Source organism: Palaemon carinicauda, chromosome 24 (genome assembly GCF_036898095.1).
Source record: "Palaemon carinicauda isolate YSFRI2023 chromosome 24, ASM3689809v2, whole genome shotgun sequence".
NCBI lineage: Eukaryota > Metazoa > Arthropoda > Malacostraca > Decapoda > Palaemonidae > Palaemon > Palaemon carinicauda.
In genome coordinates this window covers 12894497-12915008 of record NC_090748.1, presented here as the reverse complement: position 1 = coordinate 12915008, position 20512 = coordinate 12894497, and the positions used below count along the sequence as shown (strand labels likewise).

General features: G+C 38.2%; 1 protein-coding gene across 1 annotated transcript in view; it reads right to left on the bottom strand.

Annotated features, from left to right (window-relative positions):
• The window catches only part of LOC137618087 (histone lysine demethylase PHF8-like), a 210306-nt gene that overhangs the window by 94893 nt on the left and 94901 nt on the right, over window positions 1-20512 (bottom strand). The window contains 8 exon segments of the mRNA XM_068348062.1: window positions 1907-1947; window positions 1950-2169; window positions 2344-2454; window positions 2456-2540; window positions 4696-4841; window positions 15883-15987; window positions 16357-16555; window positions 16936-17077. Coding sequence (XP_068204163.1) covers window positions 1907-1947; window positions 1950-2169; window positions 2344-2454; window positions 2456-2540; window positions 4696-4841; window positions 15883-15987; window positions 16357-16555; window positions 16936-17077 — 1049 coding nt within the window.

Sequence of the window (20512 nt, the reverse complement as noted above, 5' to 3'; positions counted from 1 at the left end):
AGTACTTTATCCATGAATGTTAGCGAGATTGGGCAGTGTAACCTCTGTTTTTATTAATGGAGAAGTGTTTATATATGAACGGCGTCCCCGTTCTTACCGTTCATGGTTCGGCTCTGCCCTTTTTCTCGTTAGTTCGTCAGTCATTAATATTTGTTCGAACTTTTAGGAGTTTTTTCCTTACATTTATATAGTACACCGTCTTTATGCTTTCATCTAGCATTTCCCCTGGAAGATTGTCCCACTTCCGCAGGACCCATCTTTATGTCCAGTAAACACTCTGGAAGCCTACTTAAACATATCTCCCGTTCAGTCCTCGGGGCCCTTACCCATTAGAGAAGGTGAAGAACCATCATCCTGAAAGGACTCAGACAGAAGATTCTGCATTTCATTAACGGGCTACCTAGAATCATTCCCACATCACTCCCTTACGTCCATGATATATGAGCTGTAGCTACCTCAGTTAATTACTATGAACTTCACTGGACTTACTAAATATACAGGCCGGAAGTCTCCAACAGTATTTAAACGCCACTGCTTAAAACCTCTGGAAGCCTTATATTTGCTACAGTGGCAGCAGGGAATGTGATTCCTCCTGAACATAGTGAACCTTAATCAACTATGTCTTGCTATCCTCTTACCTGTTATTTTGGATTTTGTTACTTCCTCAGGTATTGTTCCAAGATTTGGGACCATTTCTCTGGTACTATTTCACTGCGCGGCACAGGTCGGAGCCCAGAAAAGGGATTTTGACGAAGGAAAAATCTATTTCTGGGCGAGAGACCTGTGCCGCCCAGTGAACCCTCCCTTGACTTCCCTCCCAACATGGGCCCCAAACCTTGGGTGCTATGAGGAGTGACGTCACTGGCGTGGGTTGGGTTAGTGGTAGTAGTGTTGAACGGCACCTCGCTGTGGCGGGGATTTTGAAGAGGAGATATCTAAATAGTGCGAGACCTCTGGTTGTGAATTATCACGCCCCAGTATTTTATACCGACACCTTATATAGGTGAGCGAGCTGGGTTCAACCTGGCATTCCTATGCTTTTTTTCTCTGGTAATATATAGCAGTTATATTCCTTAGAAATAGTGCTCTAGGAGTATTTCACTGGGCGGCACAGGTCTCTCGCCCAGAAATAGATTTTTCCTTCGTCAAAATCCCTTTATGCAAATCAGTTACTGTACTACATTTTCCAAAAAAAAATCAAAATGCTTGTTCAGTTATTTGTACAGAAAAATACTCTAGAGTTTTGTAAAATATGATATTGAAATTCAATATACTCACAAGTTCTAATAAACAAGCATTGCAAGAAATCTGATAATTTCATTTTCTCTAGTTATTACATCAAATACTTGCCAATCCAGGCCATTTCTCCAGTTTGTTGCCTATTTATCTAAACATTTTTCTTACTAATCCACTATGTTCCCTGATTTTAGCAGAAAACTTTCCAAGATAATACTCATAATGTACTGTAATCAATAATAAATTACACAGATTATCTTAGCATTCATTTCCATATTCTCATTTTATTATTCTGTTAAATCTTCAAGTGAAAGTGTACCTAAATGTTGTATATCTCTAAAACAATTTCAAATTTGCAAAGATCATGTTATTACTTGGACATGTGAATAATAGCCCTGTGACAGTTGTTAATATATATATGAGAGAGAGAGAGAGAGAGAGGAGAGAGAGAGAGAGAGAGAGAGAGGAGAGAGAGAGAGAGAGAGAGAGAGGGAGAGAGAGAGAGAGATATATATTGAAGTAGTAGTAGGAGTTTTTTTCCCCGGGCAAATTTACTAAAGTCAGATTTTGCTCTAAGTCAGGTTGACGTAATGATGTTTTACGGTATCTTTACCCTGTTCTTACATTTAATAAATCTAAAACCATGTTAACCACATATATGCTATCATACCTGGGGGGAATTGACTTTCAAGACTTTGACTTTCTTGTCTGTAATCTCTCCTCAAGGGCACTATTAAAACTAGTCAAAGTGGTATAGTCAATGAAATCTTCAGCCATGACTTTCTTCTTTTTTCTTTTACTCTCTCGTTCAGGCTTGGGAGGGTTTAGAGCAATCACCTGCTTTTCCGCAGATCGGATCTCTCTCTGCAGATCCTTGAATAACTTTCCAGGACTAATCCCGGAGGGTACTGGTTCTAATCCTCCTCGACCATTCTGCAGAGATAACTTTAAGTATAACAAATGAGAAAACAGAAGAGATAGCATACAAATATCATTAAAAGTTCATAGCAGCCTAAGCATACAGTGAAAATTTTCAATCTACAGACAAGAGGGTAATTCAGCAAGATCTCTAATATATGTAAATAATTTGAAAAGAAAAATTCTTACATCTCCTCCCCACTGTCTAAGGGAAGGTGCTAATGCTCGAGCACCAGCAATCATAATGGGCGGAACTCTTGTGCCTGCTGCACCCATGTCTCGCAACTCTGAAACCAGTTTTGGCTGCAGCATACCAGCTGACACTTTCGTAGTGAGGGAATCTAAATTTCTCTGGCGCGTTGATCTGCTTTTCAATATCATACACTCTGTGAGAAAGGATTCAAGTTGTCTTTAATATAAAATTTTATTTCAATAAAAAGGATGAAAAATGCATTAGATTAGAGAAAAATCTATGGAATTCATAAATTCTTTGAGACAGAACCACATTGCTGATCATGAAGTGAAACCCTAACTTATTCTTGTCAATTTAAACAAGATCTGAAACGAATGCAGATTACACTGGAATGATAAGAATTAAAATTACTATCAAAATAATACAGAAATTGTAAATTCTTCAAAAAGACTTATATATTCAAATAACACACATTTATATCTAGTTCCCTATTTCCATGGCAATGTTACAGTATATAGCTGATAATCGTCAATAATAAAGGTCTAGCTAATGTACATTAATATTTAAACCTCACAACTGAAAAATACTCAAAATATAAATTGACAATACCAGGACGACAATTGGCCCCTTTTGATACGCAACATGTCTCTATTTTAATACTGAATCTAATAAAATTATTCCCTATACAAAATCTAATAAAGCTAGATTAACAAGATAAATTCAAATACCAAAATTATTTGAATTAATTAAAGCTGGTTTGAAAACTAGAGCTGAATATTTTTTTTTCTGCATATGAATTTAATATTATTAACCCTTTTACCCCCGGGCTATTTGGAAATTTCCAACCCTTAACCCCCAGGGGGTTATTTTTTTCCCCAGCACTTTTGCAGTACATTTTCTTTAAATTGCTCTAACAGCCTTAATTTTTGTCATAGAGAGGTCAGGTTGGTCTCATTCTCTTGGAAAATGCCTGAATTTTCTCAAAAAATTATCAAAAATATGAAAAAAAAAAATTTTTATAGCATTTATTTGCAAGGACGTACCGGTTACGTCCATGGGGGTAAAGGGATGGCTTTTGTGAAACGTACCAGTACGTCCTTTGGGGGTAAAAGGGTTAATAGTTGAACTGACTGGCATGTTATATTTTCTTAAAATTTCTTGATATCATTACATAAATCAATAATAGAATGAAAGGTTTGAAGTAATACTCAATCTATCTTTTAATATCTAATCACTTTAGTCTTACATTCAATCAAGGAAAGCCTATAAACATATCAAGTTATCCTAGTACTGTAATATACTTTTACAGTACCTGAATTGATAATCATATTTTCTACACTTAACCCTTTTACCCCCAAAGGACGTACTGGTACGTTTCACAAAAGCCATCCCTTTACCCCCATGGACGTACCGTTACGTCCTTGCAAAAAAATTCTACAAAAAATCTTTTTTACATATTTTTGAAAATTTTTTGAGAAAATTCCAGGCATTTTCCAAGAGAATGAGACCAACCTGACCTCTCTATGACAAAAATTAAGGCTGTTAGAGCAATTAAAAAAAAAATATATACTGCAAAATGTGCTGGGAAAAAAATAACCCCCTGGGGTTTAAGGGTTGGAAATTTCCAAATAGCCTGGGGGTAAAAGGGTTAATTTGGGTTTGTGTCTACATTAATAAAAAAAAATATCTAAAGAGGTTAACTTAAGTCTCATTTCATAGTTCATATATGACTGATCTATTTCAATGTTGCTACCGGTCTTGAAATATTCATACATTTTTTTATTACTTCTCATATATAGCTTTTCGATATTACTTTTATTTCCTTTCTGAACTTGGCGGCTTTCACTATTAGAGCCCTTGGGGTTGAAGCATTCTCCTTTTTTCCCACTAGGTTTGCAGTTTAGTTAGTATTAATAATAATCTTATTTAATCTTATTAGTGTCTTTATATTTAGCTATTAATTTAGACACAAACTCAACTTCATAAATCAAGTTGTTATTACTATTATCATCATTATTACTAGCTATGCTACTGCTGTAGTTAAAATTACTAACTATGCTACGACTATAGTTGGAAAAGAAGGATGGTATAAGCCCAAAGAGCTTTAACAGGGAAAAATAGCCCAATGAGGAAAGGAAATAAAGAAATAAACTATATAAATAATGAAATGTTAATCATAGGTAGGGGAGATTATGATACTGTATAAGTTAACTATTGGCCTGGCAGGACAATGTGTGAAGTTTACTGCTCTTAACACAATTCCCTCCAAAATACCTTTAATAACAAAGTTGTAAAAACACCTATTCAGAAATTCATGTATGAAACACCTGAAATATAATAAAACTCACTGAAGTTGAAGTTCAATATTTTGGGAATGAAGGAAATTACCACCAAACACCAATGTGTCAGTAGGGGTGAGGACGGCATGGATCCAGCCAGTAGGAATAAATAATGTTTCTCCAGCGCGCACAACACAACGATAACATGCATCTACCTGCTCAAATAAAATCAATGCATAGTTGTTTAAATTGTATACTAAATTATACAGTACTCAAGTTAAATGAAACAATAAATCAAGAACCATCAATATATCCGAGGCATATTAAATCAACTCGGCTACAGGTAGTCGTTGACTTATGACTGGGATAGGGACCGAGAAAAAGGGCGAAACTTGATCTCGCTGTATGTTGAACTCAAAATGTAAAGTTCCATAGATTTATTATGCTGTCATGATACTGTGATAATTTTCATTGTATTTTATCAATATTTTCTTCCCATTTATCATTAATTAATTTTCGTAGTTCATAGTCTATTATTTATATCTACCAAGGAATTTCCTCCCCGAATTTTGGGGGTGGCCAACATGAAAAAACAAAGAACAAAAGGGGAACTTTTCTTCTCTTAGCTCCTCCTAGCCTAACAGGGAATTCGGGCAAGTTTGGCTGGTACTGCTAGGGTGGCCACAGCCCACCCTCCTCCGGTATCCACCATAAATGAAGCTTCATATGATGAATCCCTTACTGCTGCTAACTCAGCGGTCACCGGAGGAAGCAGCAGGGCTTATTGGAACCGTCACAATCGCTCGCCATTCATTCCTATTTTAGCACACTCTTTTTGCCTCTCTCACATCAATTCTCCTATCACCCAGAGCTTTCTCCACTCCCTCCATCCACCCAAACTTAGCCTTCCTCTTGTACTTCTCCTATCAACTCTTGCATTCATCACCTTCTTCAGCAGATGGGTATTTTTCATTTTCTCAACATGGGCAAATCACCTTAAGATTCATATCCACTCTACTGCTAATCCATTTCTCACACCTGTTCTCACCCTCACTACTTCGTTCCAAACTCTACCTAATTGAGATATACCAGACATACTCCTCAGACACTTCATCTCAAACATATTCAATCTCTGTCTTTCAATTCCCCACATGCTTTATAAAGCCTTTATACATTCTCTATTTCAATTTTGGGAGCGTTTTAACAATAAAGAATTACTTAATTTTCTTGTATACCTTTTGGTTATGATCAGCTGATTTGAAGGTCCCGCAACTATATCAAGAAATGCGCACATACGAATAACAAGAAGTATTGTTTATAAAATTTCTTAATTCATTCAAAATATGTTCATATTGAATATCAATCAGAACCAATATGTTACAGGATATCATAATTTTCATAGTTTGTTTATAACCATTATTATTAGTAACCATATAAATATGCACACACACGCACGCACCGCTCGCTCGCTCACCCACTCACTCTAATTTTGAGTTCATTATTAGATCTTCATATTTCTTTAGACATTACTGAGTTTAATTGTGCTATATCAAAGCATTTTTGTACTCTATTTTTCAATTTTGGAAGCATTTTATCAATCAACAATTACCAACTTTTATTGGTTTTCTTTTGGTCCCACGATCGTATTGAGATATGGGCATATACGAATAACAAAGTGTGTTAATCATATTATTTCTCAACTTATTCAAAATATATTCATCACACACACACACATATATACTTCATTATTCACCGTCGTCATCATCATCATCATTATCTCCTACGATGACGCAAAAGAGCCCAGGTTACATTTTGCCAGTTGTCTCTATCTTGAGCTTTTAAATGAATACTTCTCCATTCATCATCTCCTCCTTCACAGCCTTCAGCCCTGTAGGCCTGGGTCTTCCAACACTTCTAGTGCCTTGCAAAGCCCAGTTAAAAGTTTAGTGAACTAATCTTTCTTGGGAAGTATGAAGAGCATTACCCAAACCATCTCCATCTACCCCTCACCATGATCTCATCCACATATGGCACTTGACTTATACCTCTTATAGTTTCATTGCTAATCCTGTCCTGCCACATAACTTCAATATTCTTCGGAGGGCTTTGTTCTCAAATCTACAAAATCTGTTGGATATTGTTTCATTGTTACACCACGACTCATGTCCATGAATGATTGATTGATTGATTATGAGTTATCTGGCCATGAAGTAACACCAATCTACTAAACTGATATATAGCCTGATTTTTTTTTATGTAATTTCAGGCGATTTGATTTCCAAATTAAACTTAACCTAGCCACTGTCAGCAAATTTCCTATTACCAATCCAGTCCAATCCTTCTCCACCATCCCCAACTGTTCTATGCATTACAAATTCATGAGGAGGATAAACAACACAGGTGACAACACATTCCCTTGGAGTACTCCACTGTTCACTGGGAATTCTTCTGATATGACTCCTCTAACATTAACTTTATCCCTGTTATGCTCATGAACAGACACTCCATTATTAAATTATCATATTTCTTTAGACATTATTAGAAATTCTTGGCATCATTATTTGATGTTTTCCATTATGGGAATACTCTACTAATATTACTCAGTAAGGCATCGAAAGGAAATAACTTGATTTGCCACTCGCCTTCCGCCAGAAATATGTCATCAGACTTGCTTCTTTTCTAAAATTTATGTAAGTAGTATTGTTCTCATAACAACTGATACAGATCCCTGAAACACTTGGTATCATTATTTAATGTTACTGTACTCAGTAACACACCAAAAGGAAATCACTCAGTTTGCCAGCTCGCATTCCGCCAGAAACATACGTCACCGGACACGCCACATGAACTCGACAAAAAATGACATGCGAAATATGTAGAACCTTTTTCTTTTTTCTTGTGAAAAAATAAAAGGAAATATTAACTTACCTGACAAAAGTATCTTATTTTTATTATGTAAAAGAAAATATTTGTCCTATTAGTGTGCTTTCGTTAGATAAATATTGATGTACTAACTGCGATTTTTCTTATGTATTTTTTACTCAAAATGAATACTGTATATTATCAATAAAACAAAATACTAACTAACCACAAGAAATTAGTTCATTTTTATAAAAAGAAAATAATTATTTTCCTCTAAATACAGTACTTTTTATATTAGTGTACTATTTCCAACAGGCTTGTGATGACATCACGTGGAAAAAGGGATCGTAATGTCAAACAGTCATAAGTTGCATAGCTCATAAGTCGACGACTACCTGTACATTCCAAACTTCTGTTAATTTTAGGGGTATCATTGTAATTAACACACAAAATATGCAAATCAATAAAATTCTACTTTCACAAACTCAACTATTAAATTAAAAAAATACTACATTATACAATTAAAAGAAGGATTATTACCTAAAATTAGTAAACACCTATACATTCACCAGGTTCTGTACTTTAATCTTGTAAAAGGAACATGTTCAAGATGAACATGAACACTAGTTTACATAACCATATAATTTTGTATACCATTAAATACTACAATTTTAATACACAACAATCTGTATTTTCCTTAGCTCTATAAACATGAGTCATTTATATGGGTTTACTCCCAAGTTGATTTACTACGACCAGAAAAAGAAAAAGGTGCCTTACTGGTAACTATATAATGGGTTACTAGGCAACTCCAAGGCAGGGTAGCATCAAAATCTATACTCTACTTAAGATCAAGACTTGTGGTGTGGATGAAGTGGGACCTTTGGATCAAAATCTCATGTTTGCAAAGCTAGGGAAAATTACAAATTTGGAATTAATTTGTATTTTTCCTAACTATACAAACCTGAGGTCTTTACTATGGATATACTATTTCACAAAAGCTGAAAACTAGCCATAAACTTTTTACACGAGGTGTAACAACGCGCTGCTAGTTCGCGAGAGGTCGACCAGCCACTCAGTTCACACACTCACCTAGTGTATTACGTCACTTCTGATTACAGGCAGAACTTACTGGGGAACGGGGTGGGGTGGCGGGACATGAATGATGAAAGAGCTCAGGTTTGTATAGTTAGGAAAAATACAAATTTTTTCCAAATTTGTCATTTGTTTCTACACACATACAAACCTTTTGCTCTTTACTATGGTAACTAACCCTTAGGTGTTGGAGGTCCGGAACCCAACTGGATGGGAAACTTGACCTAGGGTATAACTCTGAGCTTGTTCGAGGGTGAGAGGAGTACCCTGACTACTCGTGAACTCTCGTTCTGAGAAGCAAGAGAGCTGACGGCCTGGGCAGTCATGATGAATGAGTGGCAACTAATCCCTGTGACTTGCTCAGGAAAGAATATTTGAGTGAAAACACTCCTCTTACTTAACCTGGGCACTGCCCAACTCCCCCTTACAGGGAGGACAGGAACATAAAATATATCACATATTTTAGGTTTAAACAAGGGAAATGTTAGTTATCTGCAGTTGGAGGTAGGCAACTTGCAGTGTCTTTCAGATCCTGGGACCCCAAGAGAGGGAGAAGATGAAGGAAGAAAAGGTTAGTCTTTCTATCCATTCGCCACAGACTAACACCGGGTAACATCTGCCCTTGGTCGACTGCTACTTGTCCTATAAGGGGAGCCGAGGTAGCTTACACCACAGGACCTATTGAGATAGTATCCAGGTTCCTGTGGATTATGTCTTGCAGATAATGGGCTGTAGAGGTGTTTGGGCAAAACCAGAGATCAGCCTGAAAGACCTGTACCACAGAGAAGCTTCATTTGTGCTTCCGCCCCTAACATGGAGGGTTCTGGTCTACGTTCTTGTTGAGGCGAGTCAGGGTTCAACACCCAGTCGGATGACCAAGTGAATTACCACCGAGATAATTTTTCAGTTCTCCTCTTGATCCTGCTTAAGCTTACAAACAGGCATTCAATGAACGGGTGAGCTCCAGTTGTTCATATGAGATCATGTCTCAACGCTCCCGTATGACATAGTAACCGATGAACAGGGTCATCGGCTACATGACATAGATTTTAAATTCGGAAATCCCCTAAGTTAAGATCTGCTATGGCCATCCTGGCAACGAACACAAGGATGATGTTGAGCATTACCTGTTCCCCATCCCATCGGCTGGGCTATGTCGTAAAATGAGAGGACTGACAAGAGGTATGAAAGGAGCTCCTTTAAGAGAGCGTAGCACAAGAACTATGCTCCATGGAGGTCATCTAACTTCTGACTAGGGACCAGTAAGCTCAAAGCTCTGTATGAGGAGAGAGAGTTCTGCTGAGGAGGAAATGTTAACTCCATTTAATCTAAAGACAAGGCTCAAGGCCAAGCAGTAGCATTTCACGGCCATGACTGAGCAAGGTCTTTCCTCTTCAAGGTACAGAAAGAGATCCGCCATCACGGAAATTGTGACATCAAAATGGCGCAAGGCCTCTTTCCACAACAACCACCTTAATTGATAGTCCACTTCGCCTGATAGATGGCGAAAGACACAGGGGTCATTGACAGGTCTTGTGATGCCCTTATCAGATAGAAAGGGGGGGGGAAATGTATAGATGTCCTGGTTGTCCCACAGTTGATGTTAGAAGGCCTCTTGCAGAGGTGCCTAGGGATACCATACTGGCGAGCAGTACCCCTGAAGTTTCCAGTCAAGAGACGTCACGAACCGATCTATCATCGGCGAAACCCTCCAGGTCAGGGACTTTGATGGCTAACTGAAGGAACAAAGACCCTTCAGAGTCAACTATATGAACCTTCCTGCTTAGATTGTCCACAACGGAAGATTTCCTCACCCTCAATGAATTGGGTTGATAAGGGCAATCGAGTTGTCTTATGTCCAACTTACTGTAGTATCTTTATGGCTAGCTGGCAAAGCTGCTGTGAAAGGAATACCTGCTTGTTTGTTTCGGTATTCCACTTTCGTCATGTTATTGGTCAAGAACACTATGGAGTGTGTAGAAAGTTGTTGGAAATGTTTGAGAGCTACAATATCTGTTTTCAATTCTAGGAAGTTGCGTGGCACTACCAATCGCAGTTGGACCATACCCTGGAGGCCATGCATTGCTACAGGTGGTCTTTTATTATAATCATTATTACTAGCTAAGCTACAACCCTAGTTGGAAAAGCAGGGTGCTAAAAGCATAAGGGCACCATTATTATCATTATCATTATCATTATTATTATTATTATTATTACTAGCTAAGCTACAACCCTAGTTGGAGAAGCAAGATACTACAAGCACAAGGGCTCCAACTGGGAAAAATAGCCCAGTGAGGAAAGGGAATAGGGAAATAAATAAGTGATATAAGAAGTAATGAAAATTAAAATATTTTAAAAACATTAACAACATTAAAACAGATATTTGATTTATAAATTATAAAAGGACTTGGGCAAGCCCATTCGACATAAGAAAATTTGCTGCGAGTTTGAACTTTTGAAGTTCTACTGATTCAACTACCCGATTAGGAAGAACATTTCACAACTTGGTCACAGCTGGAATAAAACTTCTAGAGTACTATACTGGGTAGTATTGAGCCTCATGATGGAGAAGGCCTGACTATTAGAATTAACTGCATACCTAGTATTACGAACACGATGGAACTGTCCGGGAAGATCTGAATGTAGAGGATGGTCAGAATAATAAAAAATATCTTATGCAACATGCATAATGATCTAATTGAACGACGGTGCCAGATATTAATATTTAGATCAAGAATAAGAAATTTAATAGAACATATGTTACTGTCCAACAAATTAAGATGAAAATCAGCAGCTGAAGACCACACAGGAGAACAATACTCAAAACAAAGTAAAATGAAAGAATTAAAACACTTCAGAATAGATTGATCACCAAAAATATTGTAAGACTTAATAAGCCAATTTTTTGTGCAATTGAAGAAGACATAGACCTAATGTGTTTCTCAAAAGTAAATTTGCTGTCGAGAATCACACCTAAAATTTCAAGTCATACAAAGTTAAAGAAACCTTATCAATGCTGAGATCCTGATGTTGAGGAGCCATGGTCCTTGACCTACTTACAATCATACTTGGAGTTTTGTTAAGATTCAACTTCATACCCCATTATTTGCACCATGCACTAATTTTAGCTAAATCTCTATTAAGGGATTCACCAACTCCAGAAGATAGAATTGATGCAAAGAGTATAGCATCATCTGCATATGCAACAAGCTTGTTTTCTAGACCAAACCACATGTCTTGTATATATAGTAAGAAAAGTACTGGGCCAAGAACAATACCCTGAGGAACACCAGATATCACATTCCTATACTCACTATGGTGCCAATCAACAACAACTCTTTGTGATCTATTACTTAACAATTCAATAATGAAGCTAAGAAACGACCCATCCACTCCCAACTGTTTGAGTTTGAAAACAAGGGCCTCATGATTAACACGGTCAAAGGCAGCACTAAAATCAAGGACAATCATACAAACTTTCTGACCACAATCAAGGGATTTCTATACAGCATTGGATATTGTAAGAAGGGCATCACAGGCTCCAAGGCCTTTTCGAAAAACAAATTGCAAAGTAGGGAACAGATGATTACCTTCAGCAAACCTATTAAGACGTTTTGCCAAAAGACATTCAAAAACTTTAGATAATTTGGGAGTAATGGAAATTGGGCGGTAATCAGTTGGACATGAGCTACCACAAACACAATTACAGAGTGAAGTAACATTACCAATTCTCCGATAAGTGCTAAAAGCTCCTCTTCTTGCTAACTTGCGCAAAATAACAGATAACTTTGGAGCTAAGAAATCTGTAGTCTTTATAAAAAACAAAAGGAAAAATACCATTTGGATCTACACAAGACCAAAAAGCTTAACTAGTTACTTTAGCCTCAGGAAAACAGGAATGAGGAAGTACGAGTTTCTCATTACTCTGCTTGCTGTCAAACACATCTGCTAAAAGGGTTGCCTTTTCCTTTGGACAGTGAGTGACAGAGCCATCTGGTTCAAGTAAAGGAGTAACTGTTGCATCTACACCAAAGAGCGCAGATTTAAGGGTAGTCCACTACTTATGCTCCTGGGTTTTACCAGAAAGGGTTTCTTTCATGGTTAAATTGTATTCTTTTTCACTTGCAGCAAACTCTCTGAGCAAAAGCTCTAAGCCGAGTATGGTTATTCTAGGTCAAATCTGAGCTGTTACCCTTCCAAAGATGATAGGCCTCCTGCTTCTGCAAATAAGCATGTCTGCAATCATCATTGAACCATGGTTTGTCCTTCACTCGGTACCTTAGTACACGAGAAGGGATACGCCTATCAATTATGCTGACTAGATTCTCATTCAAAGGGACTACAGGATCAACACTACTATACAATTGTGACCAAGAGATAAAATAGCCCAGTGAGGAAAAGAAATAAATTAACAGATAGAACAGTGTGCCTGAGTGTACCCTAACACAAGAGGACTCTAACCTAAGACAGCAGAAGACCATGGTACAGAGGCTATGGTACTACCCAAGACTAGAGAACAATGTTTGATATTTGAATATCTTTCTCCTAGAAAGGCTGCTTGCCATAGCTAAAGTCTCTTCTACCCTTACCAGGTGGAAAGTAGCCACAGTGCTTTAGTTAAAGCTTTGAGTGAAGAACTTTTCGATTATCTTTGCGTTACCAGCTGTATGAGAAGAGTAGTGTGTAAAGAATAGGCCAGACTATTCGTTGTATGTGTGGGCAAAGGAAAAATGAGTCATAACCAGAGAGGGATCCAATGTAGTACTATCTAGCCGGTCAAAGGATCCAATAACTTTCTAGCAATAATATCTCATCTCTTTAACCTGTATACCCACCTCCCGAGCTGAAGGCTAAGGTATGGTTGCAAGTGGGGGGAAATAGGGACGTGCCAATAAGCATATTTTACAATAATAGTACAGGTCCACGCTCCTCGGTGTAGTAATTTGCAGACATGCAGGATGGTTGGCGTGTTGGACAAGTCGCATCTGTTATGCTTGTTGAGACGAAACAGTTTGAGGATCCCTATTCTCTCTGATCTTCCTTTATTACGCTGAAAAATCTGTCCTCGAATTTTAAGACCCGTCACTTTTTTATGACTCCTCTTTACTACATCTTCCTTACAAGGGAATTGAGTTCCAGGGTTCTGGTCGGATGAAAAGTTTCAATGTTCTCAAAAACAATGTAGATGAATCCCAACCCAAAGTTCATCACTGATGGGGTCCTTTGCCTCTGCGAGACTTACCAGCTCTTGTTTCTCTTGGACTGTTTCCAGTAGCCTCTCCTCAAACTACTAAAAAAAAAAAGATTGAACGATAAGGAATATGGTCCTCACCGTGGGCTTTGCTGCCCATGTTCCATCTGAGGAGTACGAGATTGAGTATCAAACCTTAAAAATTCTTCAGTAGAGGGTAGGGCCCACTCAGGGGTATGCATGTGAGAATGAAGACCCACTTCATAAGAGAGCTCTTCTTCATAAGAGTAGGTGGGCTCTGAGGCACTAACAGCGAGACTGGATATTAACATGAGCATAAGTGAGTTCTGGGTGCATATGCAAGGATAAGGCTCAGCCTCAAGAGCTAGTACTTCTTAAGAAACATACATAAATGCGATCTGGGATGCGAGCATGATAAATCCCTCTTTGCCTTCCTCCTCTAGCCATATTCGATTGACTGCAGTGATTACCATTCACTACATCCCTTAGAGGGGAAGGATTGCGAGCAGTCATGGTCCCTGTAGGAAGGGCACAAGAAATGGGGAGTCAATGTTGCTCCTACTCAGAACGGTGCCATATTTTCAGCCAGCAACTCCAAGACACGACCACATGCTTGCATGTTGTTTCTCCATTCAGCAAACTCCGCAAAGAGAAAAAGAAAACTAAAGCAGTCAAGTTATGGACACCAAGAGTATGTCTGTACTGGCTGGCAGCTAAAATCAAAGTGGCTCCTTAGTGTGCTGGCTGGGGAAGGGGGGGGGGGGGGGGGGTTTCCTGCCGCCAGCCAGTAACTACTGCCACCTTATCATAATTCTTAATAGCCAAGGTCCAGCTTCACCGAAATCACATACCTATTAAAGGACAAGGGCTTGTATCTGTGTTAACCACACAGGCAACAGTTAGTTGGTTAGGGGTGCTATGAGTGCACTAGCCCTAACGCATCAATATTACAAAGACTTTTTATCTTCATGGTGATCACTGTTACCTAATTCCTACAAAGATCAAGGGCTGACTATGATAGCTATAAGAAAACCTCCAGCTTCTGATACTGCCTCTGCTCATCTGTTAAAGAGCTGACTTTTATGCCATGTGTTTAACATGAATTTGAATGATTTCTTGTGGATGAAAATTATTATTATTTTAGTATGGAACTAGTGTAATGGCTGACACCTCTATTGGAATTTATATACTATAGACCTTCAGTAATTATCAAAATAATCTCTATAGAGGTAAGCTAGGGACATATCCGGGGATGGTTCCTTAATAGAGTGAAGGAAAATTTTCAAATTCCATATCATCAAACATCTAGAAAAGCTGCCACCTCAGCTGACTGTTGACTCTCTTCCTGTCTCCAAAGTCAAAAGATTCAGGTCAGGAATAACCATCCCCTCTGAAATTTTCTCCTAAACCCGAGTGCTTGGGGGTCCAGACCCCATGTGGGACAGGAAGGGTGCGGACAGTCATTATAGTAAGCTAGTGATGCAAATTGCGTCAATTTCCTAGAGCAATTTGTAACCACTTCATTGATTATGCATTCATATCTAAACAAGTAAGGAAATCTAAAAGAAGTTAAGAACTTGTAAAACTTCTCTTCTATGTGAGCCACTACAATGGAGAGAAATACATGAATATTTTCCACTTAATTTACAAAAAACAACATTCTTCAGTCCATTAAGTACAATATCCTGTATCTAAAGACTATCTTTTGTTTACTGCAACTAAGTGTTCAAGAGAATCCACTATTCAATAAGGTTAGGCAAACTAATCTCCTCTGTATCATTCCACTTTTAGTATATTTAATTCCAAAGCAAGTGACTGGAAAGACAAAAACAGGTATGGTGTACCAATGCCGTCATTATTGAAATTAACTTCAAGATTGTTTCAAAACTGTACTAGAGACCGAAGACTATAAAAAGGCAAAAAACTGGTAATTTTTTAATTTTTTGGGTAAACGTCAGTATAAATCATGCTTTGAAAGAGAATAACAACATCAGGGGAAGTTCATAGAAATAAGGACATTTAATCCTTTTGAGGGATTGAACTACTGTATTACATGAATTGCCAACAAAATACAAATCAAGACATACCTGGTCACCAAAAAACATTTCGGACTGATTGTTTGCTTTCATCCATCTTTGGTATAACGCTAAGTTGGCTGGTGTCGGCTTGATCAAATAAAATACCTTTTCTCCCTGGAGAAAAAAAAAAAGAGCAAGAATTATTTGATAGAGTTATAAGAAACATTTCTTAGCATATATACTGTATATGTATCTCGCTCTCTCTATCTTTTAATTTTGATTTAAACTTGTTTGCATCATTGCTTTCCGCGCGCGCGCGCAGCACACACACACACACACACAGAGAGAGAGAGAGAGAGAGAGAGAGAGAGAGAGAGAGAGAGAGAGAGAGAGAGAGAGAGAGAGAAAATCAAAGTTTTGTACTAGTAACTAAACATGAGGAAAATATTCACAAGAATAAAATACATTTATAGCTACACTTTCATTTACTATTTCATTCAACATACTAAGCTATATATCTTACATAATCCACACTCAACTTACCCATAAAACATGATACCATACCGATGTTCCTCCAAAGTCTATGTGGAAATCTGTATAAGAATTTTCTACACTAATTAATACATATTTTGAAACATTAGGTCTGGACAGAGGTGGACCAGGAGGGGGATCAGTTGGCCAACATCCTGTTACCCAACATAATTTTCGAACAATATATGGTGGCTCGACGAGTTGACATAAACTGCAAAGAGAAAATGAGTAAAAATAAAGCTTGTATTTTATTATTCAAAATTTCCTAAAATGAAAGAAATTACGATACTTGATTTATTGCAACCCATTAGAAAATATAGTTTCCCCAACTATTTCGAATTACACTCCCATCATTTTAATTGTTTGATCACTTGACTTTGCTTTTTCTTCTCTTATATACTATATATTCCACTCAAACATCTAACAAAATTTCAACTACTGTACACATAATCCAAACATTAATTCTTCAACATGAAATTTCCATTATACTCAATCAAAGCATGAAAATGCCCATCTATATATCTGCCACTTAATTAATTGCTATTACAGAATCCTCAATGATAGCTAACTAAAATCGATATAAAGTCTTACTTGGTATTTGAGACCTCTAGGCTAATTAAATTGAGCACAGTTGTTCTGGCGGGACTTAAAAAATATTCGATAAATTCATGTAGCTGCATTTTGACATCTGTTTGTCTTTGTACATCGATAACATCCACTTCATGTTCAGAACCTGAAAGATTGTATGGAAAGAGATAATAAATCTTGGCTGTAGACAAGAAATTTCTGAAAACCTTCAAATAAAATATCTGAAAGGGTCTTTCACACCTTTCTTTACCATTTTATTAAAAATCATAAGAAATCTAACTTTTAATATATTGTACTGTATTACTCTTTTGTCTTCATTTTTATTTCTTCTACTGTCTTCAACATATTTTTTTTTCAACTGAGTTATGGTATGCCTTATCTGTTAATTGCATGTTTTCAAATGTCCAATAGGTTGTAGCAAATAGTATTAGTGTAGAGGTCCCCTTTTTTGTTTCTTTTGTTGATGTCGGCTACCCCACAAAATTGGGGGAAATGCCTTGGTATATGTATGTATGTATATTTCTGTTTACTAATACTTTTTGAATTATTGCAGTGTAAGAGTAGTGGCTAACCAAATAAGCAATGCTAATTATCTATATTTAACTGTGACAAGGACTCATGATAAGTTGTGCAATAGCTTTCAGGTTAAGGATTGTTCTGCAGGTATCACTTGCAATAACGCTTGTAACTAGGTCTCATCCCTAAAAGAAGTGCACAAGTTTCAAGTCCTAAAAATTAATATGGAAATCACTGGGGAATTGTTCTCTTATGACCAAATGAAGATCTTCATGGCCAGCCAAAAGGGAAACTAAATGCGAGTACTTTCCTGGTTCATACATTGTTGTCAAACACCATTCCAATGTTATGATGTCACAAATGTTCAGCGGAAAAAAGCCTCCGGATTAAAAAATCCTATATGAAGGTGTTCTTGTGAAAAAGTGTCTTTATAGCCCAAACTCTGAGTCAATACATCCTTACCCATGTCCAATCCTCCACGCAACTGGCCAAATGGAGTGGGAGATCAAATCCTAATGCAAAATAATCCATGAAAACCTGGTGATTTGATCACCATATTTCCCAGAAGGCAAGATCATCCTGGATCAGCTAGACCTAAGTGGACTCTCAGACCTACTGATCTGAGCATTCACCCTATCCAAGGCATCGCTAACAAGTTCCAACCATGGGAGTCTAAGGTTAGGCTTCACGCCTTGAGAGGCACCAAAGCATATCTTGATAACTAAAGCCCAATAGTTGCCTTAACAAGTTCACACACTCAAAGACAAGTGCAAGAACATCCACAGAGGAATGTTCAGACTCAATGCACTCTGGCTTCATCAGGACTGGACCAAGAGAGAAGAGAAATTGCTAAACACAAGATGGAATTTCTTGTGATGGACCTTCTTTCTATTCTTATTCTCGTTTTACCCGAAGAAGTGCCAAACCAGAAAACGAGGAAGAGCAGCAAAGTCGTTTCTTTTTCGCCTTAACAACCACCTTCACAAAATATGCGAGCACAGGAGCTAGACTGCTGAGAGTTTCACTCCTAGGAGAATGAAACTACAGAAGCTTCTTCATCCATAATAACTACATTGAGAATCACTAGCACATGGTGAGCACAGGGAGTCTCACTTCCCAGGTAAAGTCACAGGCACTGAGGTCAACTTGGCAGCTGTAAAGTGATCCTTAAAAATACTTATACCTGGTGTACCTTGAAGACCTATTGAGGGCCACAAATTTTCAAGGTGATAGTCATTGTTGTCAGCTGACACTGTTACAGGTGAGTCTTGGGAGAGGCAGATACCGCAGAGTGTACTAGCCACGCACCGAGCGTGGGTCGGAATCCTTCATTCCCTCCCAAGTACTCCCAGTGGGGATAGCCTGAGAAGTACTTATCAGAAACAGATGGTCCAGGACAGGAAGAAAAATAAAAAAGTTTCTTTGGCAATGATTAGGGGAAATCCCCTAGGAAGGTGAGGGAAAAGTAGCCTTACGCTTCTACATAAACTTTGCCAACTCCTGGGAAGACCAGGACTTACACTCACCACAGGGAATAAATTGCAAACAGTCTAAAGAGACAAAAGTATATGGGGATCTAAAATAGACTTCGACATAATCCATATGCATGTATTACCTTTACGTGGGTACTTCTACATATGAAAAGCCTCCTTATCCATTACAGGAAGTGAACCAAAAAAACATACAAGAAAATCATCTACCGAAGTACAGCCAAAGTCAAAGTGGCTCGTCTCTGACAGTCAGGTGGGTGGGACTGTGCCCTAACCAACAGGTCATTACCCAATCACCATCTACCGAAGTACAGTCAAAGTCAAAGTGGCTTGTCTTTGACAGTCAGGTGGGTGGGACTATGCCCTAACCAACAGGTCATATCCAATCACCTCATTATAATTCAATAACCATTCCAATGAATGGGAAAGATGTCTGTTACTTGTCTGGAGGGGCTGACACCAGCAGGTCCAATGGAACTTGCCAAGAAGAAAAGATTTTAGAACTCCTCTTTGCCCTGCTATTGTCAAGGTTCCAAGAACTGGATGATAATGGTGTGGAGAAAGCCGAGGTAGAACTCAAGACCTAAGAGGAGGAAAATAAGGGTACGAACACCTGCAATTCTTTCATTTGTTCATGCTGTACTACTCATTCAGCTCTTCTCAAGTGGCTACTTGAGATGTTACTGATAAAAAAAAAGTTCTAAGTAACAGCAGCAGCAATATCAGAAGCCTCTGTTTAAGAGCATGAACCCCAGTATCAGCTGGAACAGCAAGGGAGGAAGCTTCAGCTGAAGGCAAATTCTTCAATTAGACTGCACACATGAGAATTCCAGAACAATCCTAAGGATAGCTAGAACCTCCAACATCTTTCTTGGATTCCCACAAGCACCTGGAAGTCTGGACAGGCATAGCTGGATCAGTTGTGACATATGGAAGTCGTTAGTTAATTGGCTTAAGGGTGATTGATGTACACCACCAGCACAGCTGACCCACCAGTCCTCAATAAGCCCTCCCTGGACAGGCGAGCAAGGGGAAAACAGTAGGGAGAAGTCTCGACAAGGCAGAAGTCTTTGTAGAGACAGTATCCTCAAGTAATATTGGGTGAAGAGAGACTGTGTTACTCCCCTCCACAAGAATGATCAAGTTTTCTTGACCCTTTCCTGTTTTGAGTAAATCATATGACATTGGGGAAGCACGCTCTTTGTACACTATTACCCTAAAAATTACAAATTTGTAGATAATTTGTATTTTTCCTAACTATACAAACCTTAGCTATTTAATATGGGTTATTACTTCAGCGGAGCTGAATGATGAGCCATTAGAGTTTTAATGAGGGTTTACTAGCCCACCGCTAGTTAGCGGGGGGTGGGGTGGGGGGAAGGGGGAGCTTGCTAACCCCCCCCCCCATCCCCACACACACCGGTGAATACTTCACTTTGCTTAGAGGTAGGACTTCACGGGGGATAGGGCTGGTGGGCAATTTGATTAAATAGCTAAGGTTTGTATAGTTAGGAAAAAAACAAATTATCTACGAATTTGTCATTTGTTCTGTAACTGATATACAAACCACGCTA